This window comes from Saccoglossus kowalevskii, chromosome 2 (genome assembly GCF_978046115.1).
Source record: "Saccoglossus kowalevskii chromosome 2, keSacKowa6.1, whole genome shotgun sequence".
Classification (NCBI taxonomy): Eukaryota; Metazoa; Hemichordata; class Enteropneusta; family Harrimaniidae; genus Saccoglossus; species Saccoglossus kowalevskii.
The window spans coordinates 24018270-24044365 of NC_140642.1; the positions used below are offsets into that span (position 1 = coordinate 24018270).

Genomic DNA, 26096 nt, shown 5'->3' on the forward strand with positions numbered 1-26096 from the left:
CCTGGTACTTCGTACTATGATAAAAATCAGTCAACATACATCAAGTTCTCTCAATCGTAGTATTCCATGTGATGTACACCTAATATGCCAAAAATGTTGCTGAACGATTTGAACTGAATAAAAATAGCAGACGAAAATTTGTTTACAAAATAAAAATACTTCGGTTGCCAATGAAAACCGGTAAAAAACAAGCAATATGTTTTCGGCTGTTATCATGGAAGGACATGAACGTGAAGCTAACGTTTGTTTATAACTAAAACCGGGCACCTTATACGAGGTTCGCAAAATAACATGGCAGTCATTAGAAGTCACTTTATTTTATTGTTAGGACATATTCAGCCGTTAAATGTATTATTTCCAACCGTTTTGCGATAGTATTTTCTAGATTGGAGGAAGCATTTACATTTTATTCAAAGTTCAAAGCTGCGTTGGGATTACGTTGACAGTGGTAACAATGTCGGCGCCGGTGATCTCTTACCAGTGCGCAACGTAGCCAAAATAAAAGGCATGGTCATTTGGGCACTGCTATTACAAGACTGGTAGGAGGCAATAAATTTGGCGAAAGTATTCAAAAAACAGATTTTGGCTGTTGCCATGGTAGCGGTGGGTCAGGATTGTTTTTCCAATTAGTGATGGTACGACCTGCCTGTCAAGTATGAACAAAATCAGCCAAGCCAAAAAAAATCACAGAAGAGTTAAAAAGCCATTCCTGCTGAACAGTTACTCTAACTTCGGGGTCAACTTTCTCATTAATGAAACAAGATATCAAAAATTCAAATAGTAACTTTTTGCCCACACTCAAGCCGAGTACAATGAGCTATGTCTGAGGTGTTGTATCACAGGGAGTTGGACAAACTTATGTATTTTAATAAATTATTGAATAATAAAATGTTATATAACTCTTCTTTTACCCCCCCCCCTTCCTGGTATCTATTTCAAGTATTTTTGTCAGGTTCAAATCGTTCACCAGCATTTTTGGCATGTTGTATGTACATCACATAGAATACTAGGATTGGGAGAACTTAATGTTTGTTGACCACCTGGAAACTGAGTTTTATAAATCTTGAAGTGCTCTCGGAAGATCCACCCGCTGCCTGGACCCGCAGTAAAATCTCCGATTAATATGGAGCCGCAACCATCAACATCCATATACCATGGGGTTTCTGCTGGCAACGTTGCGGTGTTACTCAGTTCCAAATAAAGATTACCAACGCCAAATTAGCAAAATTTAACCGGTAACCAAGACTCAGTCTATCCACGACCAGCAAGCAACATCACAAACGAGGTTGTAGTGTGCAGCTCACGAGTCAGCGATGATCGATTTCAACGAAAGTCATTCCGTCAGTGGTGTACCGCAGTTGCACGGCATGTTCGCCAATGCACAGATCTGTGGAGGAACTTTTAACTTCAACATCTACCGTGTATCGTAGTCGCCCAGTTTAAGTTCTGGTTCTGTCGTGGTCCCAACTAAAGGGCGACAGTCGTGGTGTCGCGTCCTGTTCGATATGGGACTCATAGCGACGTATACAACGCGTGTAAAATACATTGTTTATTTACATGAAATTCGAACACGCGCTGCGCTACGACCACCGCGCTTAAACTTCCACGAGTTATTTATTCGGACAATGACTCAAATTAGACGTCTGATTATGTTATTTTCACAAGTACAGCGACACGCGTTCTACACTGACAAGCGTTGCTAGGTCGCAGCACTGTCTTGGAGCATATTAATGGGCAATTGGGTTCCCCGATCTAAATTTCTATCCCGGTTTGTTGCACGTTCTTTTTTTAATATGAAATACCCGGTAATCAAATATGGGACATGTGTATAATAACAGAACCCCACACCCTCCCCGTGGCTTCGCTCGTGAATGTACGGCAGCAGGATACACCGCATCACTCGTGAAAATAACTTCCATACGCAATGAAAGCCACGGGGAGGGTATCTGTCATAATACTTCATTATCACTGAAAACATTTTTCCCCTGAAATAAATTCCAGTGAATATGCCATTTCCCTCATACTCTATTGAGACACAGCGCAGTGAAAATTGGATTCACATGTAATGCTTGAAAACATGTCAGCAAAAATAAATTAAGTGAAATTCTACATGACTTCATAATAGTTGGAAATGAACACATTACACCCGACCCTGCCACTCCATATACAATGTAAACTACACCCCAAAACATCCTTTCACCCACAGTTACTACCATGTTTCACCAGTGTATTCTATTTGACGTCAGGAGAAATTGAAATAAACAAATTAATTATAATTTCAGCCTCTAGTTGACCACTGATTAAATAAACTACCTCGTCTTTATGTCAACTTGCAGTTATTTGTTGCCTACATCAGTGACTTCAAAATATATGTTTCAATCCCAGGAATTTCACTCGCTGTTAATTGCATGCGGGAGTGCCAGTCTTTAATGAATTTCTATTGTCATGTCAATTTCTTGCGATTACTCGGAACATTAAGCTGTAACCACATACCGCCTAGGTGCTGTAATTAAATCCTGGTGTAAGCACCATATGAACTATGAACAATGCATGTGAAGCCAGCTGTGGGGTATATTCAATCCTATAGATTTCTCATTGTTTGGTAACTATTTGCTGCAAATGCAACAAAAATCGATATAAAAAATATTACCCACACAGTATTCTACAGGTTACTTGTTTCATTCATTCTTTGCATGTGCCTAGTATCTTATGTGGGACATATGCACATGCAGTGGTTTAGCCGACTGGCAGCCATCTTGTTTTTTTGAAAATGTCGTATTTTGGACATGCTTTGTCAGTTGTCATTCAAACTTGGTACATTGATTATACATGTTAGGATACATGTCCATGACGATTTATTTCGCAATTGGATCAAAGATGGTAGACTGGCAGGCATCTTGTTTTTGTTTTTTATGCTGTATCTTGGACGTGCTCTGTCAGTTTTCATTCATATTTGGCACATACATGTATTTTATACATGTTAGGATGCATGTCCATGACAATTCATTTCAAAATCTGGTCAAGGATGGCCGATTGACAGCTATCTGACTTTTTGGCCTTACTACTATATTTCCACAATTTATGTACCATTTTCATTCGTATTTGGCACATACATCATACATATCAGTGTGTTTCATAATCAGATCAAAGATGGCCGAATAACGGCTGTTTTTATTTTTGGCCATATTACTACTACACGGAACACATGTTTTGATGTAAATATACGCCACTTGGAACTCAAGTTTCAAGGACATGCTCGCGACAACCCCTCCGCTTAATATGACGACTGTGTCATTTTCAATGACTTCTTTCATATGTCATGAGATTTCAGATATATTCGTGTCATATTTTGGGTTATCTCCATACTCCATATATAAATACTAACAACATGATTGGTTCATAGATGCATGTGATATAAATCCCAGTGTGTGGTTGGTTAATTAGTCTGACATAATTTGGTTATCTTAAAACAGTTGTTAAACTTCTTGTTGAATCAACAGATTATGTGAATTGTTTCTTCATTTCTTATTCTTAAAAGCATAAATTATCAAATAAAAAAACATTTGTCACAGACATGAGTGTCCCCCTTGAGCAATAGTAAACAACTCTGAAACAAAAATCAGTTATTTTTAATCTGAAGTTGAAATGAATGCTTATTAATATGTGTATTATGATGTATAATGTATTAAATATCATTTGGTTGCAATTAGTCAAGGTATGTCAGAGATATGGCTCTGGAATAACATATCCCTCCTTCCATTCAGTACATATTTGCCATTAGATGGCTATTTGAATCTGAACTGATGAAAAGAAAACAATTGTGTTTCATGTATGAAGTTTGTACTAGGATTGTAAAAATGCTTGATTTTGATGCATTTTTAACTTTGAAATGGTCATAATTTAACTATCTTAAATTAAAACAATGCAAGATGTCAACGTTAATTGTGAATGTAAATGATCATGGCATATCTGATGTACAGGTGTTTCATATGAAAATTTGTGCTTACAACTGGTTTTTAATCTGTGTCGAAAACGTGCACAGAATGGTCGTTTTGTGCACGTTTTCGACACGGCTTATCAGCCACCTCAAGTGCCAAATCCATGAAATAAACAACCAATGTCAATAGAGTAGCCTAGGTGTTAAAAATGGATTAAGTACTGGCAAACCAACTTCTGCATAGGTATATCTCTAAACGCTTGCTTCTTGGTTGATTTAGTCATCTTTTTTGAACTCAGAAGCCCACAAAACCTAATATTACATGTGAGAACGAAACAAATCCGTCGAGATTTCACGTTTCCCCGTGAAAGGGATGCTGGCTGTTCTCTCTCTGGATTCCCTCCCCGTGTATACTAGTACTGGTACTACCATGGATTAGTACCTTCCATGGTACTACCAACTCTAACCATGTTCCCATTTGGTGACGCATGTCAAACTATAAATGGGCATCAATACTCATTTCGCCCAATATTTCGCTTTTATAACATTTTAATCAACAGCACATCGCTTAATTTCCGACCGGAAAAACGACCATGTTTTTATCCCTTTTTTTTTTCACTCGCTTATTAAAAACACTGACCGCTTGTTCAAACACTGAACACTGGCACATGAGTTGTCGAAATGATTGTTTTAGTGCTAAAGTTTGAGGATTCAACGAGTATTAACCATTATTTAATTTCGAACGACACTTCCAAACCACCATACTTTGTTTCGCTCGCGAACGTAACTTGGGCTGTGTTCCGTTTGAATCCAGGGCTGCTACCTCGTTTCAACAATATGATTATCGAGACAATTACGTGATACAGGCAACGCTAACTCCTTAGGGCAGAGAGCAGAGACACCAGGAACATATTGATGCCACGGCCATGTATTTAAAATGCCAGAGTGCGGACGGGCGATATTTCTGGGTTCGCGCGCTCTAAAAATTAAGTGGAAATTATTCAACATGCGGTTGCAAAAGCGAGTAAAAATAATGATCGAAAAGCAGAAGCAAGCATGAGGTTGGGTAAAATTAGTGCTGTACATTCAGGTCTTTTGTAAAAATATGATCGGCCAAGATCTATATTATTCTGAAGCACGTCAGAGACAGACAAAATGCATTTTTAAATATTGACACCGTTCGTATTTTTTAAATGAGTCAAAAAATAAATAAATTGTATGCTGCTTAAGCGATGATCGATTGAAACAGACTCATTTTGCAAGTTTTAACGGCTACGTTCTGCTGAAGATATAAGACTTAACTTTCGGAGTTATTACCGAAGATAATGTACGACAGCAAAAAAAAACAAAAAAAACAAAAAACATTTGGTTATGTGAAATAGATTAGCATTCATGTAGGTCCAATCAGTACTGTTGTATCGTCTATATCGTCAACCGAACGTTACTATCCGGACCTGCTCGTCGATTACTATTGTAAATGTAATTTCTTTCTCCCTGGTCAATGAATCCACAATCAATTGGGTATAGGTACATTGTACGTTATTTTAGAATGATTTTTATTTGGTTTCATGTGATAGTTAATCTGATTTGAGGTATGTACGGTACCCTCTAGAAGGCATTTGAGACCAGTTCTGAGACTCTCCCACAGAGGAAGATGCCGTTTGAGACCGTGTTTGAGACCGATTTAGAGACTCTCGGATGCCACATAGACCGGGAATGAGACCGTGTCTGAGACCAGCTTTAGAGACCGTCAATTCGCGCAGTCTGATTGGACAACCCTCTGACATCCGAAATTGTATTCTCTACTCTTTTCACCACAGATTTAGGAACAGAAAAATTGTTGACAGACTTGTTATCTACGAGAAAATTGAGACGCTAAAAAAGAGAATAGTTTGACGACATACAAGACTGTATTATTATAATGTACTGTATTCTGAAACATGAAGCTCGGAATATTTAGTAACTGTGTTGATTGTTTGTAGCAGTTGACATAATCGTTAACAAACCCGATATCATCCAGAAAAACAGGCGCAAAATTCACCCAATTAGCCAGTTAACGGGTAGTAACAATGGTCTGTGTCCATCGATAACGATCGTATTTGAGTTGCAAGTGTTTCTTTATTTGTCAATGCTAGGTTGGGGCGAGTCGTGGAGCTAAAAAAAAATTTTTTTAGCTCCATGGGTGAATGGGAGTACGTCATAGTTTAGAGAAAAGTTCCGCGATTTGCGTTCCTTAAATAGTACTAAGTATCAACAGAGGTGCGTGAAACCGCAGCTACGGTGCCCAAAATAGTCGGCGTCCCGGCAACCAAGAGACGGCTGTTCATTTCCCTTTATCTGTAATTAGTTCTTGGCGCCATTGAGCAGCGAACGAAATTACGTTTGTTGAACGTTGGGTCGCATATGCACGAGTTCCTGTTGAGCGAGTTAACGTGTTTTTACCGATGATAACTACACTTCTGTGAATATTTCAACGCTGAGATGCCCATTTTCATTTTAACGAAACATATTACTACTGGTTTATATTTTGTGTCCATCTCTAATTTTATTTATACAAGTTAAAATGGTTAGGTTGAAGTGCTCGGGCTCGTACATCTATTTAGCCCTAAACCTCAAACCCAATACACAGCACCTCTATCCCGGTCAAGCAACGCCAGACATTTTTTTTTTGTTTGCAATCCGGGTTGCGGTTAAACAAACTTCTTGCCCACGACAGGGATAGAGAAATTCGTCACAAAACATGTACTTTATTTCTTCATATATTCTTTGACTTCGTGTTTATGGTTTATCTCGGAAATGTGTGCTCTGTGTCCGAACTACACCAGTAACAACCATTGTAGTTATCGTGTTCATTGTGGCAAATTTAACACCTCTGTGAGGTGTGACTACTTTTGAAGCCTTCTATTGTTTTCACCACGGTTACTAAAAGAGACTGTAACCGTGTTTTCACGTAATCGGCGGCGCGTGACGCAGGAATAACCTTTTTACAGGCGTGACCACGTATTTTTACTGACGTAAAATAAAATATTTACCATGGCTGTCTGTACGCTAACAAATCTATCGACAATTTTTCTGTTCCTAAATTCATGGTGAAAAGAGTAGAATACAATTTTCTGATGTCAGATGGTTGTCCAATCAGACTGCGCGAATTGACGGTTTCTAAAGCTGGTCTCAGACACTGTCTCATTTCCGGTCTGCGGGGCATCCGCGAGTCTCTAAAGCTGGTCTCAGACACGGTCTCATTCCCGGTCTATGTGGCATCCGAGAGTCTCTAAATCGGTCTCAAACACGGTCTCAAATGGCATCTTCCTCTGTGGGAGAGTCTCAAAACTGGTCTCAAATGCCTTCTAGAGGGTACCGTACATACCTCCTGATTTATCATATAGCATTACAAACAGGAAGTCCTCGGCATGGGTCACAGTACTAGTATACCCCGGACCACTCGTTTTGATGAATGGTCTGGGTGTGGCTTGTGGGTAAGAATAGAAAATAAATTTCAGTGAGGTTGTGATTATTTGGATTTTTGAGAACAGATTTTTACTATTGAAATGAAATTATCACGTCTAGGGGTGAATTGTTAATAGGTGAAGTGATGTTGAAAAACATAAGTAGTTCACCTTCTTGCGTACACCGCAACAACAAAGGTTTATTTTCTAACACAGATCCCCAGTCAAGAGGGTGGAGTTTGGACGTAACCCCGGAGTTAAACCATAGACAATATAGTAGGAAGGACAAGCAACTCCAGCGATTCTATTGTAGCAGAGTAGGCTGGAAATAAGTTAAGCTGATTTAAACTAACCGTTAACATGAACTAAATGTTTATTTCAATTTTTCGTTAAGGTAGAGATGCAGTTTACCTTACAGGTATTTTAATTAGTTAATTAGGCAACCAAGATGACCTTCCTTGTCCACAAAACTATATATTTTTGGAAACCTTATTGTATGAATTTTAAAATTTTGTAAGTGTTTGTTTTATGGACACTGTAGTTTGAAGTTTTGGTCAAAAGTGATTTTAAAAAAATTAGCTTCTAAACCATGCTTCTGTTTCCTGTCAAAATTGGTTTACGGGTACAACTGTTTACTATGAAGAAAGTGCCGTCTTGAAAACTCTGTTTTTAGGCGGCGAGAGTCGTGAACTCTCGCGAAATGCGGTATTCTAAATGATCACGAGTTCCCGTGTGTAGATGATTTGCTCGATGTTTTTTTTTTCGGATTTTGATGACGGTGGAAATGATGGTGCAGAAGATCCAAACGCAGTAGACACAGCAATTCATGTTAACAACTCTGTGTGTGTGTGATTCAGAGCCCGGGCATCAACATCGAAAATAGCAAAGATTTGCGTTTTCTTGATCGTCACGTAAAAGAAACCCTTTGAAACACTAACAAAAAACCGAAAATAGTGAAAATAAAATAATAAAGACAATCGTGCCTCATTTATACACAAGTATTCAAGTTATTTTGTTGAAATTATTAATAAAAACAGGGTATAACGTAGGTAGACGTGTATTCAGGCTGAAGGACTGGTCGTGTAGTCAAGATGGGAACAGACGTGAAAACGGAAGACAGAATTTAAGTCTATTAAAAAAAATGCGAGACAGAACACAACAAAAAACAAGCGTAGTCGGTGAAAATAACAAAATTTAAAGTTTCATGCATCATAAAAACTAAAATTCGAGTATTTTGTCGAAAACGGGGTACAACCTTAGACATGAATTCCGGTTGAAAGAGTGTGAGCTATAGTCAAGATGGTGACAGACGGGAGAACATACGGATTCAAAGTCTGTTTGAAAAAAAATGCATGGCAGAGAACAATAAAAAACGAGCATAGTCGGTAAACAATAACATAATAAGATGATTCATGCATCATGAAAACAAAAATATTGAAATATTTTGTCGAAAATGTGGTACAAACTGAATATAGCATGTACGGAAACATTACAGCCGTCTGAAACTAACTTATAATTTTATTCAATTAGACAGGAACATATATATTAAAAGTAATATTTACATCTGATAACTATTGTGTGTTCGAAAGATGTGTATTGCGGAAAGAAAACTACTCATTTGTGGAAAGATACTTGTAGTTCGATACGAAAGTAGTGACATCGCATCGAAGTAAATAATACGTCATTGTTTACTTGCTCAGCTTGCGTTGGGCATACGGCGTTTGACTTTGGTATTACTATACTCCTATACTGTCTATGGTTAAACAGGGCCCAAATTGATAGGGAGTAAAACACAGAAGTGGAAGAGCTGTCCATGCTGTCCAAGAGCTCACAAACACCAAAGAAATATTTGTTGGGATTTGGCACTAAAAACAATGGAACGTTTATAGGCTTAACTTTTAGATCGTGTTATAATCCAAATCCCCTACTAAGACTTGTAAGCACAAATTTTCATATGTTTGTATACGCAAGGCATAATATTTCACCCAGTGTGTGTGAGTACCGCTGTACCACCAAAGATATTTTGGCTTTGTTTTGCTGGATCAACAGAAGTTGTATTCAAAATGTACCAGTATATACCCATACAGTTCTCTCTCCCAAATCTAATTGGTCAGCTAATTCATTACTGTCATTTGATATTGTGATACCTAGAATTTTATATATTGTCTATTTAGGTTGGGGAATTATTTACTAGTTTTTCTGAGAAGCCCATTGGAGCAGCATCTCTGGCACAAGTACATAAAGCTACATTACATGATGGAACAACTGTTGCTGTCAAAGTTCAACATGCTGATGTCCAGAAGCATTCATATGTGGATATGAAAACTATGGAGGTGAGATAATACCGGGGTAGAAATCAATAAATTCAATCACACTGAATTTAATTATATTGTTGATAAAAATTGCATTATCTCAAATCCAAGAGTAGATTTGATGCATCAATCCTGAATGACAACTTAATCAGCTTATTGTGTAATATTTCTCTGAATAAACTAGTAATAACACTGGTTTATTATTATAACATTGCCCATATTTGAACATTGATCATTGTTCTCCTCTGTAGAATATATTTTAGATTATACATTAGAATATAAGTACAGAGAAATAATCGTAAACTCATAGTAATAGTAAACTCATCTGGTGATATAGAAAGATATATCACCTTATAAATGGCATGGTAAATACTATGTCAAATCAAAGTAAACATTTACTGCGTGCATGACTCAAACTTCTGCTCGCATGCAGCACCTATGTGTCGTAATGTGAAGCTACACATAGGGATAATCCAGGGCTACATTGTTCTAAAATTTGGAATGTACACAAATGATGGTGCTCAAGGGGTTAATATAGAAATAGAAAGTTTGTAACATCCTGGTAATGTTGTAGCAATTGAGGCAGCTGGTAAACTGCTTCTTGTTTTTTTTTTCATTCATTGCCAATAATGCCATAATTTCTTCTTAATTTTTGGACCAAATGGAATAATTTGCCATTTGATCATCATTTAAAACATAATATGGACGAAATTATGCAAGGGTTTCTAGTGGAAATGAATAATGTAGTTTGTTTAATTTGATATAGTTTCTACTTCATATTGCTGCAAGATTGTTTCCTGAGTTTCGCATAGTGTGGCTAGCAGAAGAGACCAAGAGGAATTTACCAAGAGAACTGGATTTCATTCTTGAGGGACAAAACTGTGAGAGAGTGGCCAGAATGTTTGCACAGTTCAAATTTCTAAAGGTACCATATAGTGATGACTGTGACTTAGTAGAATAGAATAGAATTCTTTATTAATACCGTAAAGATAATGTGACATTTCTTTTTTGGTTAACGGATTAATAAAGTTTTTACATAGTTGAGCGGACATAAAACTATCTGTGAATAGTAAGACAATTTACAATATGTAAGAATATGGCATATGTTGTTTATTTATGCCGGTAATGTATGTAAAGGATTTGGTATATTGCATCTAATTTTTTTTAGATAAACATGCTATTACAGGGTTCTCCCCAGAAAAAATGCATAGCGCCGGGGCTAATTTGCATAATAATTTGCATATCATTTACATATCTTTCCTTCATTGATTAACAGAACTTATTTACAATTATGAATATTAGTGAGCTCAGTCACAGGGCAAATATTTTTTTTAATGGAATCAACACATTATGTTTCACAATTTAGAAGAGTTTGAAACATTCTCGAAATACAAATGCTACAGACTAAAAACAAACACAAATACATTATTGTTGCAATTTAATTGTTTTGTAAAACGTTGAAGGAAACGCATTCAAAACGTTAAGCCAGATTTATGTTCACGAATCTCATAATTTTATTCACTCCAAAAACATTCTCCTTCAAAAAATCGATCACGTAATTAATTGACGTATTGTTGTAATTTATTATTTGTACCATCAACTTCTAAAACGTTTACAATTACAGTAATGAGCGAACAAATAAAGCTTCAAAACGATCATCAAAGTTACGACGTGACATAACTTACTTGGCCATGTTATACACCAGTTATAGCAATAATTCCTCAACAAATTTTACTTCTTTTTTTTTTTGATATGAAATGTAAGTAAAATCCGACTTATTTTTATCGGGAGCGATTATTTTTGATCACTTGATCGCTTCGGTAAAAAAAAACAGACCGCCATGATGTTTGTGAAACATTAGCATGTGTCCTTTGACCCGATGGATCAAGAATTCCATTAACCAATCAAAATGCCGCATGGTAATGCCGGTAGAACCCGAAGTTTTCCGAATGGTAGTGATCATAAAAATTACATTGCGGAAGTAAAGCGATGTCGTAGCACGATGTGTTGGCATCGATTTCAATTGAAAACTGCATGACAGCTTTCGAAAGAGGTGATTTGCAATTTTTGACTCCCATGTGCGAAGCACAAAATGGGAGTCTTTGCAGTTAGTGTGTCTGTATGTGTGTATGTGTGTATGTGTGTATGTGTGTATGTGTGTGTGTATGTGTGTATGTGTGTCCGACTGTTCCACTGCTATCTCAAGAACCATACATCGGTTTTTGATGAAACTTGGTGCATAGATGCTCTGGGCCAATGCGCAGATTTGATTAGGTTTTGGTAAAAATCCATGCTCGTTAATTACCTAATTTGCATGATAATTAGCTAATTTTTAGCTGTTCTATGACTGTTCCACTGATATCTAAAGAACCACTCATTGGATTTTGATGAAACTTGGTACATAGATGCTCTGAACATATGCGCAGATTTGATTAATTTTTGGTAAAAATCTGTGCATATTAATTACCTAATTTGCATGATAATTAGCTATTTTTTAGTGGTTCCATGACTGTTCCACTGATATCTAAACAACCACTCATTGGATTTTGATGAAACTTGGTACATAGATGCTCTGAACTAATGCTAGGTCTTGATTAGTTTTTGGTAATAATCCGTGGATACTAATTACCTAATTTGCATAATGATTAGTCAATTTTCGGTTTTTCCACTGATATCTCAAGTACTAATCATCACATTTCAATGAAACTTGGTACATAGATGTCATACGACACTGCACAGACCTGATAGTTTTTATGGTAATATCAGTACATATTAATTACCTAATTTGCATAATTAATTAATTTTCAGCATTTGATATAAGTAGTTAGCATTACATTTCAATGAAACTTGGTACTTACATACTCAAGGACTATGCAGAGATTGATTGTTTTCGATAAATATTTGTGCATATTAATCACCTAATTTGCATAATTAGTTAATTTTCAGCTTTTCCACGGGTATCTCAAGTACTAATCATCGCATTTCAATGAAACTTGGTACATAGATCCTTTAGGACTATGCAGAGACCTGATTAGTTTTAGGGTAAATAATTGTGCATATTAATTACCTAATTTGCATAATTAATTTTCAGCTTTTCTACTGATATCTAAAGTACTAATCATCACATTTCAATGAATCTAGAATTATGCAGACCCAATTAGTTTCCGGTAAATATTTGTGCATATTAATCACCTAATTTGCATAATTAACCAACTTTCACACTGATATCTCAGGTACTATACATCACATATCAATGAATGTACAATAGACAGACCTGAATAATTGTGGGTTAAAATCTGTACATATTAATTACCTAATTTGCATAATTAACCAATTTTAAGCTTTCACACTGATATCTAAAGTACCGTAAAAACTCCGAAATTTCGACCGGTTTTAAATAATTGGTGTTAGAAATGTGACGTGTTTTTAGAGTCAAAATTAAGGTGCATTTTCGGACGGTCGAATTTTTCAGAATAGAAATCAGCAAATGAAGAAATGGGGATGATAGACAGTGTGCTTCATTAGTTTTTGACTCCCATGTGCGAAGCACAAAATGGGAGTCTTTGCAGTTAGTGTGTCTGTATGTGTGTATGTGTGTATGTGTGTGTGTATGTGTGTATGTGTGTCCGACTGTTCCACTGCTATCTCAAGAACCATACATCGGTTTTTGATGAAACTTGGTGCATAGATGCTCTGGGCCAATGCGCAGATTTGATTAGGTTTTGGTAAAAATCCATGCTCGTTAATTACCTAATTTGCATGATAATTAGCTAATTTTTAGCTGTTCTATGACTGTTCCACTGATATCTAAAGAACCACTCATTCGATTTTGATGAAACCTCGTACATAGATGCTCTGAACATATGCGCAGATTTGATTAATTTTTGGTAAAAATCTGTGCATATTAATTACCTAATTTGCATGATAATTAGCTATTTTTTAGTGGTTCCATGACTGTTCCACTGATATCTAAACAACCACTCATTGGATTTTGATGAAACTTGGTACATAGATGCTCTGAACTAATGCTAGGTTTTGATTAGTTTTTGGTAATAATCCGTATATACTAATTACCTAATTTGCATAATGATTAGTCAATTTTCGGTTTTTCCACTGATATCTCAAGTACTAATCATCACATTTCAATGAAACTTGGTACATAGATGTCATACGACACTGCACAGACCTGATAGTTTTTATGGTAATATCAGTACATATTAATTACCTAATTTGCATAATTAATTAATTTTCAGCATTTGATATAAGTAGTTAGCATTACATTTCAATGAAACTTGGTACTTACATACTCAAGGATTATGCAGAGATTGATTGTTTTCAATAAATATTTGTGCATATTAATCACCTAATTTGCATAATTAGTTAATTTTCAGCTTTTCCATGGGTATCTCAAGTACTAATCATCGCATTTCAATGAAACTTGGTACATAGATCCTTTAGGACTATGCAGAGATTAGTCTTAGGGTAAATAATTGTGCATATTAATTACCTAATTTGCATAATTAATTTTCAGCTTTTCTACTGATATCTAAAGTACTAATCATCAAATTTCAATGAATCTAGAATTATGCAGACCCAATTAGTTTCCGGTAAATATTTGTGCCTATTAATCACCTAATTTGCATAATTAACCAACTTTCACACTGATATCTCAGGTACTATACATCACATATCAATGAATGTACAATAGACAGACCTGAATAATTGTGGGTTAAAATCTGTACATATTAATTACCTAATTTGCATAATTAACCAATTTTAAGCTTTCACACTGATATCTAAAGTACCGTAAAAACTCCGAAATTTCGACCGGTTTTAAATAATTGGTGTTAGAAATGTGACGTGTTTTTAGAGTCAAAATTAAGGTGCATTTTCGGACGGTCGAATTTTTCAGAATAGAAATCAGCAAATGAAAAAATGGGGATGATAGACAGTGTGCTTCATTAGTTTTTGACTCCCATGTGCGAAGCACAAAATGGGAGTCTTTGCAGTTAGTGTGTCTGTATGTGTGTATGTGTGTATGTGTGTGTGTATGTGTGTATGTGTGTCCGACTGTTCCACTGCTATCTCAAGAACCATACATCGGTTTTTGATGAAACTTGGTGCATAGATGCTCTGGGCCAATGCGCAGATTTGATTAGGTTTTGGTAAAAATCCATGCTCGTTAATTACCTAATTTGCATGATAATTAGCTAATTTTTAGCTGTTCTATGACTGTTCCACTGATATCTAAAGAACCACTCATTCGATTTTGATGAAACTTGGTACATAGATGCTCTGAACATATGCGCAGATTTGATTAATTTTTGGTAAAAATCTGTGCATATTAATTACCTAATTTGCATGATAATTAGCTATTTTTTAGTGGTTCCATGACTGTTCCACTGATATCTAAACAACCACTCATTGGATTTTGATGAAACTTGGTACATAGATGCTCTGAACTAATGCTAGGTCTTGATTAGTTTTTGGTAATAATCCGTGGATACTAATTACCTAATTTGCATAATGATTAGTCAATTTTCGGTTTTTCCACTGATATCTCAAGTACTAATCATCACATTTCAATGAAACTTGGTACATAGATGTCATACGACACTGCACAGACCTGATAGTTTTTATGGTAATATCAGTACATATTAATTACCTAATTTGCATAATTAATTAATTTTCAGCATTTGATATAAGTAGTTAGCATTACATTTCAATGAAATTTGGTACTTACATACTCAAGGATTATGCAGAGATTGATTGTTTTCAATAAATATTTGTGCATATTAATCACCTAATTTGCATAATTAGTTAATTTTCAGCTTTTCCATGGGTATCTCAAGTACTAATCATCGCATTTCAATGAAACTTGGTACATAGATCCTTTAGGACTATGCAGAGATTAGTTTTAGGGTAAATAATTGTGCATATTAATTACCTAATTTGCATAATTAATTTTCAGCTTTTCTACTGATATCTAAAGTACTAATCATCACATTTCAATGAATCTAGAATTATGCAGACCCAATTAGTTTCCGGTAAATATTTGTGCATATTAATCACCTAATTTGCATAATTAACCAACTTTCACACTGATATCTCAGGTACTATACATCACATATCAATGAATGTACATGGATGCTGTAGGACAATAGACAGACCTGAATAATCTGTACATATTAATTACCTAATTTGCATAATTAACCAATTTTAAGCTTTCACACTGATATCTAAAGTACCGTAAAAACTCCAAAATTTCGACCGGTTTTAAATAATTGGTGTTAGAAATGTGACGTGTTTTTAGAGTCAAAATTAAGGTGCATTTTCGGACGGTCGAATTTTTCAGAATAGAAATCTGCAAATGAAAAAATGGGGATGATAGACAGTGTGCTTCATTAGTTTTTAAAAAATGCAATGTCCGTCAATTGACGTAAACTTCCTCATGTTTCACGGTAAAAGCAAAGGTCGTGGCCGAGTTGTAACTCAAAATCTAAACAAAGTCATCAATCAGTGAGTATTATGACAAGCAAAACAAAACATCAAGACGCGGAGAAGAGGTCAGCACAAAACTAATAGGTCAAAAGACAAAGCTGTCTCGCACTACCTAGGAAAACTTGCGAATGTTCGAAGTACAGGTACCCATTGGACAAAAGATACATGGAAGTTTAGCAAACTATCTCCCCGACCCAGTGCAATGTATCCGGTTAGAATCAAAGCTCACGTGTCCCTTATTTGAGGGACCAAATTCTGCCGTAAATTCGCCCTTGGAATAAAAAATAAAATGGGATTTAAGAAAATAAAATGGGACTTTTAAGGTGTATTTTGGCATCATTTTTCGGACATTTCAATCAATCCTGCCGGCTAAAATAGAGTAAGTTTTACCGTAGTCATTGACGTCTGTCTATTCAAGAGTACACGTGTATGATTTTTATCGTGACTAGCGTGAGCGGGTAAACTTCCTTTCGAGAATGAGCTGTTATCACTGTGAACAATGTTAAATTATTCTTCAGATGACCAGTTTATTTTTTAAAAACAACTAATTTTTTTATTTAAAAAAAATCATGTCGTTTTCGCATCAAAATCCAAGCCAAAATATCGTACTACAACATCAATCTCTTCCGCATTGCGTTCAATAACATTAACATATTTAAATAAGCTATGGTAATTTGAACACGTTGGCATCATCCAGCTTTTTGATTGGTTAATTAGCGATTTGACCTAAGAGAACATGGCGGATATCCTACAGCATCAAACGTTTATACGAGACCGGAATCATTTGCTTACGATGAAACTAAGTTGACTTTTATTTGTATTTCATAACCATTCAACAAATTTATTTTGTGTACATTATTATAATCACTACTGAGTACAGTAATAATCAACAGTTCAGAAACGCAGCATGCCGAGATTTTTGTGTTCGTTTTTATTTGAAACTTCGTTTATTTAGAATATATTTTCGTTACCCATAAAATAAAAATCTCTCAGTCAATCAGAAACCCGGATTCATGCCTTCGAGGAAGGTCCCGTTTGAACGCTCACATCGGTTTTTTTTTCGTTTGGGGGAAAACTAAAACTGGTCGAAATTTTCGAATAAGAATGAGTCGGCAATTTTTAGTGGAGTCGAAAATTTGGAGGTAAATAAAACACCGAAACCCGGCAAATAAATAGGCGGTCGAATTTTTAGAGGGGTCGAAATTTTGGAGTTTTCACGGTGCTAATTATTCCATTTCAATGAAACTTAGTACAAAGATGCTCTAGGACAATGTACAAACCTAATTAGTTTGGGGTAAAAATCTGTTCATATTAATTTCCTAATAAGCATAATAATTCATAATTTTTTGGTTCTAATCACATTTCAATTAAACTTGGAGACATAGATTTTCTGTTACATTGCGCAGACCTCATTAGTTTTACACTCAAATCTGGTCATATTAATTTTCTGATTTGCATAATTAGTTTTCAGCTAAGTAATTTCGAATTATATTTAATGTGTCTCCAATACTCTCAGCACATGGGAGTTCTTTCTAAGCTTTCTTTGATTAAAAGGTAAATTAGGTCTTGAAAGAAGAGTTTTTACATGATTCGCAATGATAACAGTTCAAATGTATTTTACCAAATTACGCAATAAACACGTTGTTTTTTTCTTGAGTAGCGTGAACTGATCGTGAACTCCGATTTGACCATGTTATATCGAAGTGGAATTGATTTTGAAATAATTTTAGCTTTCAATCTAAAGACTGTGTCTATCACAGAAAGTATTTACTTACAAACAAAGAGGTGCTAATTCCACAAATTTGACTAGCCGCTAAGTATCGTGCGACTAGGTCTATTGTTTATAAATTATAATCCACGACTGGCAGGATGCGTGTCGGTCGGTACGTAATTATACCAACAATCAGACAATAGTCCTCGTCGGAAGCATTTCTGTGGTGGTCACTAATTTTGAGTGACGGTCGGAGCCGACCGGCGTGGCGAACAAAGCTTTTTCACTTCTGATATTGGCATGTCAAATATGAAATCAAGCGCCGAGGTGGGAACACATAGCGCCGAGGTCCCAAGTGAAGCGCCGAGATTCACAGGTATAGCGCCGCGGACCTCGGCGCTAAAAAGCCCTGGGGAGAACCCTGTATTACTGTATGTGTATTTCAGAGTTAATACCTGTGACTTTATGGGGGAAAACATAATACATGATCTGTTCAATTAGAAAAAAAATGTTCCCATACAAGATTAATTCATGTAACTGTTTTGTAACAGGCTAAAACTGGTTACCAGTGACTGAACTAGTTTGCAATTGTCTGAGAGAAAAATACTGTACATTATCCTCCATAGCTGAAACTATTATTATAATTGTCTCAGCAGAAATCCAGTTATATATTAATTTATATAATATTGTTTGATATTTTTGACGGGAAGTGCAAATAACGGTAATGGCTAAATTTGCCTAAGCATTGTTTCACACATGTAAAATATAGTCACTTCTCAAATCAAAATTACATATATAGGCAAGGCTAAAATAGTTTATTGCTTGTGTTCATCGAAATTAGCAAGTCATTTTTGTGAAAGGTGTGAAACCCTGAACCCTGTCTGCATATAGAAGCGTGCAATGGACATTCAGAAATGTTATATCAAATGTTGTCTCATACCCTTTTCCACATCTTAGTACAGACTAAAATTGAAACTAAGCACATATAAACTCAATAATAGTGTCACAGTGGAATGAACCAGCCAAAATTGTAATGAAAATATCTACCGGTAGGTGCCTAAGGTGTACTGGAGTTTGACTACCAATCGTGTCCTTACAATGGAGTTCTGTGAAGGCGGAAAAGTTGATGATAAAGAATATATGAAGCAGCATGATATAGATGTAGATAAGGTTGGTAAATTAATTATTTGAGTCAATAACTGGGAACTTGCAGCACTCTGACTTTGCCTGAATGGTTTTTATAAAGTGACTTTATAGTTATACTTTATTATGTGTCAGAAAATCTGATGGAGACTATGTCATCTCTATTATGAACATCACAATTTAAATTACATGATGTATTTTTCTTACTGTAATGAATATATATTTGTCAACTATAGATAAAAAATAAAAAAAAGCTGAACAAATTATTCAGCATCTGAGATGCTCAGTGGTCATTGTGAATTAGATTAAGTTTTGTGTGATACAATGCTGTAGAATACTTTATTTTCGCTTGGAATTTATTTTCGCTATTTTCACTGAAGTGATGATTCCGTGAAAATAAAATCCAGCGAATATACTTTATTTCCTATATTTCACATTAAACTCATCAAAAATCAGTGAAAATATATTCCATACAAAACGCCCAAAAAGCCTTTTCAGCGAAAATTAATTCCAGCGAAAATAAAGTATACCACAGTATACTGTAAAATCTGTAATAGAAGCTACGGCTTATATTAAACTGGTACAATGCAACTGAGGAAATGCGGCTTTTATTAGAGCATCTAAACATACGAGAAATGATGAATTTTTGGTTCTAAATGTACAAAAAGAATGGATATGGCTTCTATTAGGAATGCGGAATGTAATTATAAAAGACTGTTTATGTTCTCTGTATTTTTTTTAGATATCAAAAGATTTAGGAAAGTTGTACAGTGAGATGATATTTGTGCATGGCTATGTACACTGTGACCCACATCCTGGCAATATTTTTATTCATAAAACACTACAAGGTCAACAAGAAATCGTATTACTGGACCACGGACTCTATCAAGTAAGTGGTATAAACTATGCAAATAGAAACGTGTCTAAACTTTACCCATTCTTCTCCTTCCCCTGAATAACTTCTACTGAACATCCTTGTAGGATTTAAATCTTTTTCGCATTAGTGTTCATTTCATACAGGTTTCATTTTTATTCTATGATCCGATCAGCTCTGATTCATTGATTACTGTTCTGCACCAAACTATATCTGTCAAGTCAAATCAACAATCCTTATGTTATACCTATACATTTAAACATTTCTTTCTGCTATCAATAAAGAGCCATTGCTCAAAATGTAAAATCAACATTTATTTCAGTCTAGTCTAGGGGTCAAATAAACCTTTTATTAGTCCACGTTCGGACGTAGTCCGAAAACGGGGATTTATGGTTTGCCCTGTGTGCGTCCGTCCGTCCGTCCGTGATCACCTGTATCTCGAACATGCATGGACCGATTAAGTTCAAACTTCACTCATACATCACACATTATATGGGACATATTCACATGCATTTTTTTCATGATCCGATTAACGATTGCCGAATAGCGGCCATTTTAAGGCCGAAAATGCATCAAAATTGCACATTTTCACCATTTCGGACCTGGATCTCAGTTATGCATGGACGGATTTTGTTCAAATTTGGTACATACATTAAACATAATAGGACCTTGATGCACGTCATTTTTTTTTCGGATCAAGTTTGAAATGGCCGACTGGCGGCCATTTTGTTTTAAAGAATTCAGTTCTGGATCCGTATCCGAGACATGTCTGGATTGATCAAGTTCAAACTTCACATACACATGGTACATCATGTCACAAATAGATATGTGCATTTGTTTCATGATCCGCTTAACAATAGCTGAATGATGGCCATTTTAAGGCCGAAAATGCATCAAAATCACGTATTTTCACAATTCCGGATCTCAGTCATGCATGGATGGATTTTGTTCAGATTTAGTACAATCTGTTGTACATATGCAGGTGCATTTCGATCATGATCTGCTTTGAATGTATATGTCACTCAAATATGAACGGAACGGGGACGTGTCATTGACAATGACTTGTTTCAGTCTAGTCTAGGGGTCAAATCAACATTTTTTTTCAGTATAGTCTAGGGGTCAAATCAACATTTCATTTCAGTCTAGTCTAGGGGTTCCGGTATTATTTACTATATATGAAACAAAATAGAAAATATAGAAAAGATATTTGCAAAAGATTTGTGTTGTGCTGCACAACCTTTGTATTTTGCCATAGGTGATGACTGATGATTTCCGTCTAAACTATGCAATGATGTGGCAGAGTTTGATCAATGCTGACATTGAAGGTATCAAGAAATACAGCGAAGCATTAGGTGCTGGTCAGCTGTATGGTCTGCTTGCCTGTGTGTTAACAGCTAGGTCCTGGAATGCTGTCACAACTGGCATTGGTGAATTGGAACAGACAGATGCAGAGGTTAGTCGTCTATAGAGGGCGCTGTTAAGCCAGGCTATACACCAGTATTCGGCAATTTTTATCAAATATGCTTGTCAGTTTCAGAACAAGGCCTTGATGAGATTTCTAAGCACATCAATAAGACACTATAAAAATTATTAAATTGTGTAGGTTTTTATATTTTTTAATAACATAATGATCAAGAAATTCTGTGTTCTGTGTGAGTGTTCAACATGATATTTCTGCTTTTAATAAAGAAAATATGATATATCTCAGACCAGTAAACTTGTATATGTTTTTCTTGTGTTATATTTTTTATTCTAGTCGGATGAGATCAAGGAGTATGCTACTGTTTACTTGCCACAGATATCAGAACTACTCAACAATGTACCTCGTCAGATGTTACTATTGCTGAAGACCAATGATCTGCTACGTGGTATCGAATGGACACTCCAGACACGTGCAAATGCAAGCTCGTTCATCAACATGTCACGATGCTGTGTCAGAGCTTTAAGTAATCACCAGTTGAAAAGTTGTGACAGCTGGGTTTCCCGTACTAAAATACGAGTGAGAGAGATGTTCACCCAGCGCAAGATTGATTTATATGAAATGTATATGTGGTTGAGAACTATCTATTTTGGATCTTTGATATTTCAACTTTTTTACGGCCCACAGAAACCTGTTCCAGTTTTCAGTGGATTCTAACCCCAAGTGCAATATGATCTCTGTGGCAGTGCATGGTATTCTTTGAGGTATTTTCCTTGGGTGCTATTATTTTTGTATTTTTAAGAAATATACTAGTATATACCCTACATGTATATTGCCCTCTGTGTCATAATCAAGATTTACTTTCTTTTTTTCTTGTAATGATAAATATGGTGGACATGTCATGTGGCAGTACTGTGTTATATAATGTGTACTAGTCTGTTACAACTATACATTCTGTACTGAATTATTGATGCATGCAGTACTTAAGTGTCATTTACAACTCGGGTTTTTTAACACATGCTTCTGATTTTTATAAAGAATAGATGTTTACATTAGTCATAACTCAAAATATAAATTACCGGTAGTGTCTCAAGATATTTATTTTGCGTGACCCTTTTGGTATGTGACTTTCTTCTCAGTTGAGTTATTATGCTTGATTAATATATCATCATGCGTTGTCTAAACCCTTCGTAATGAAAACTGCATTAAGCTAGACTTCTTGAAATGATAAATAAGGGTGTTCTATACTTTAGAAACCTGCGGTTAAATTCCCTGGTTAATTCAGGACTTTGTTTGCAGTGAAAAAACATTGATATGCAAGGGCTTAAGTGTCTGCATTTGTGATGTACTTGTCGGTCCGTCGGATGTGATAAGATTTGTATGTATTCATGACAGTAAATCTTGCATGTTTCCAATGAATATGTTAAAATTAGGCATTCTCTGTGTTCACTGGTTTGTTGCTGATTATAAACAGATGTTTTTCAATGAGAAATTACTTCTGAGAATTGGCTTCTGTTTTCAAAATATTCCTGCATACTGTTTTTTCAAAAGTGTCATTCAAGACCTGTAGCCTATGTCTGGTCAAAAATTAAACTAATTAAATTAATTAAAAATTCCTAAACCACTGCAAAATACGCTTATTGAAAAGTCAATGAATTTGGTCAAAATAAATCTTCAGTTTTATATTATTTCAGGATTGAAAATGTTAGCTGTACTCTGAATATGATCGCCCTCAAGAATTCAAAGTGGTTACTCGATGGCAGTGAATCAGACAGAAGGTCATCCAGGATTCCATAGAAATACATCACTTTCCACCTAATGTAAACAAATATCTGACAAACATATCTAAAAATCATCACATGTGTTGAAATGTCAAAAGTTCAATATAGCAATTGGGAAACATGTTTTTTAATGAATTTATAATATTATGATAACTAATTGTTGTAATTATTCCTCCCCTAATGGGGTATAGCCCCCACCCCTCCAAATATCTGCATATTTAATAAAAGTTCAGTGATCTTCTTTTTGAATCAAAATCATATTACTAATGTATGTCACTTTGCGAGAATTAGGTATACAAATTGATTTTTGTGTGTGATGAAGAACAAATGAAATAATGCAAAAAAAACATGGTTGTCTTGAGCTGGGCACTTTGATATCTGAATACCGATATATACAATATATACAACAATCTCTTAACCACATCCCATATAGTACTTCGGTTTCTTCAAGCGCTACTAAAATTAAGTTAATCCCACATTTCCCGCTGGCACGTACACTGTCAAGAAAGCTTTTACTATTTGTGTCGGTTGACCTGCTCGTTTTAGTTAGTGAAACTAATAAATTTAGATTGAGAAAGCAAACGTCCTGTGTTTGGGTTTCTCGTACTCTAATAATCTTTACTAGTATAAAGCATATAAATGATATAAAGCCACATGTACTAGTTTGTCCAAAAGTGTGCTATTAAATAGGAGTTTATATTTTAAACATGACATGATTTTTAATAGCCAACTGTCATATTTATATCTGTGTAGTATTTACATGTACAGATTGTATTTCGCACAATTTAATCTTGCGTAAATATCTCTTGTGACCTTTATGAATGTAGAATGCTTACAGTACCGATATATTTACTCCTACCAGGGATTACTGCTTTTCTTTTGCCATTTTGGGGGTGGTTTACGAGGCATTGAAGTCCTGCGGATTTCCGGCATCAAACTGATAGTTTTATCTTAAAATAATACGTTTCTAAATCCAGATCTGTTGCCTGGCAACAGTAGAAAATCTCGTTGATTTAAAATTTACTGAACACATCTGTCCACTTAAAGGGAAAAATCAAATTTCCTGATAATAAACTAATCATATTTATTGTGTAAACTGAAAGTTTATCACATTTCTCATTATGGGTGTTTCATGAGAGCTGTAATGGGAAATTGAATAGAAAACGGATGCTTTTGTTGATGTTATCATCCAAATGCATAGATGTCCTTAACATTTGACCTTTCTGAGTGCAGTAACATGTTTTTGACAATGCACTCTTACTTTGCAATAATGAAATCCAATTGGCAAGATCAAGTTAATTATATGTACCAGTATTGGTGTAGAATACCATGGATATTATTTGTGCTCTCAATTAACCCTCTGTTATTAAAAGAACACTTTGTCCACTTTGGCTGGATAATGATACCCATTCAGTTGTTAATAGGTGGTTTAAAAGTAGGACAATACTCTAAAAGTGGTCTGGGTCAATCACCGTCCCATATAGGAGTACTGCTTGAAATGCCATGCTTTTAATTTGCTAGTACTGCATTGCATTGTATTAAAGTACATTCAGAGATTATCATCTGTAAATCATGCATGATTATGTATAGTGTCACAGATTCGTACCAAAAACTATAAATTCTTAAAAATCATTCAGCAGTATTTCAAAGCAATCATTTCACAGAAAAACTTGTGAGAGGGTTTATCAGCTACACACTCGGAGAAAACAATTCAAGAATTGATGATGTATTCAGGGTGATGTACATCACATATAACACAGAAACCTGAACATAGATTTGTACTCTGGTATACATTATTCTCACCTATGCCATAGCAATACCACGTAGTGTAGATAACATTGTTTTTCTACACCCCAGCTGTTGGCTTCTGAAATATTGATTTCATTCTAATAGATTTGATAACAGTCTGTTACAGTTGATGACCTAGGAATTACTGTAGTATTTAGTTCACAAAATGGTTTGCCATCTGCTGGTAGGTTCATGGAATTTGATGATAGTGTAAAGTATGCTTGGTTGTTAAATACACAAATGAATTAAAACTTGTATGCTAGATATGTTCATAAAAGTAATTCTTGAAAATGTTATGATGTATATTTTGTTTAACAAATTCATTGTGGAAACGCAATAAGTTAGAGAATCATTTCCTGTATGGATAAATTTGCTAAGCATTGTACACAATCCATTCACATTCTGTGCTGGTCACATGACATAATTAGAGTTCACTCACAAACCATTGCATCCTGGGACTATATGTAGTTTATCAAGTATTATCAGAAACATTCTTCTGACCCAGAATTCATTTTCAGTTAGTATTCCATGGTTTCCCTTGCCTACAGTGTTTTCATACTGGTGGGAAATGTCTGAGATTGTGATTGATTAAAATTAGTTATATACATTATACATGTCAAGTTTTTGTACAAGAGCAATTTTAGTAGTGTTGGAAATTTGACAATGTTTCAAAACTCATACTTGTCTAGATAATGGACAGACCATTATTGTCAGAAAAGATAACATTTTCTCATTTAATTTACATTTATGCAAGTTTATTTATCTATTTTTTTTCAATTCTGCATTTTGAGGGGAAAATTTTGCTGACACAAAGGGTTTCAGCTTGATTTTGGAGGGGTGACTCCCCCAACATTTTTTTCGAGGGGGCGATATAAAACGAATTATGTATGTTAATTATGAAATGGAACAAATTCTTGAACCATGGTTTTCCTTAGGATGTTTGCTACAAATGTTATAGCAATGTAGACTGGGTAATACTGAATCCCAATAGGATCTCCACACGTGGGAATTCAACAACAATTTGAGATGCCATATACATGTATACAGTTCAGAGTTTGAACTGTGGGAATGCATCTTAATGAGGGTGAACATCACAAACCTGCTATACGTGGATTGCAGTTCATCGAGTTTTGTTTATGGTCGATGATCGCCAAGTCAAACATAGAGCATGTTAATTACCTGC

General features: G+C 35.3%; 1 protein-coding gene across 1 annotated transcript in view; it reads left to right on the forward strand.

The window, feature by feature from the left end:
* Positions 1 to 23380, forward strand: part of LOC100369003 (aarF domain-containing protein kinase 1-like) — a 28723-nt gene extending 5343 nt beyond the window's left edge. Inside the window, exons 4-9 of the mRNA XM_002741325.4 lie at positions 9558 to 9716; positions 10462 to 10620; positions 18961 to 19077; positions 19793 to 19939; positions 21180 to 21377; positions 21681 to 23380. Of these exons, the coding sequence (XP_002741371.2) occupies positions 9558 to 9716; positions 10462 to 10620; positions 18961 to 19077; positions 19793 to 19939; positions 21180 to 21377; positions 21681 to 22061 (1161 nt within the window). The 3' untranslated portion in view covers positions 22062 to 23380. The remainder of the gene's footprint in view (positions 1 to 9557; positions 9717 to 10461; positions 10621 to 18960; positions 19078 to 19792; positions 19940 to 21179; positions 21378 to 21680) is intronic.
* Positions 23381 to 26096: the final 2716 nt, after the last annotated feature.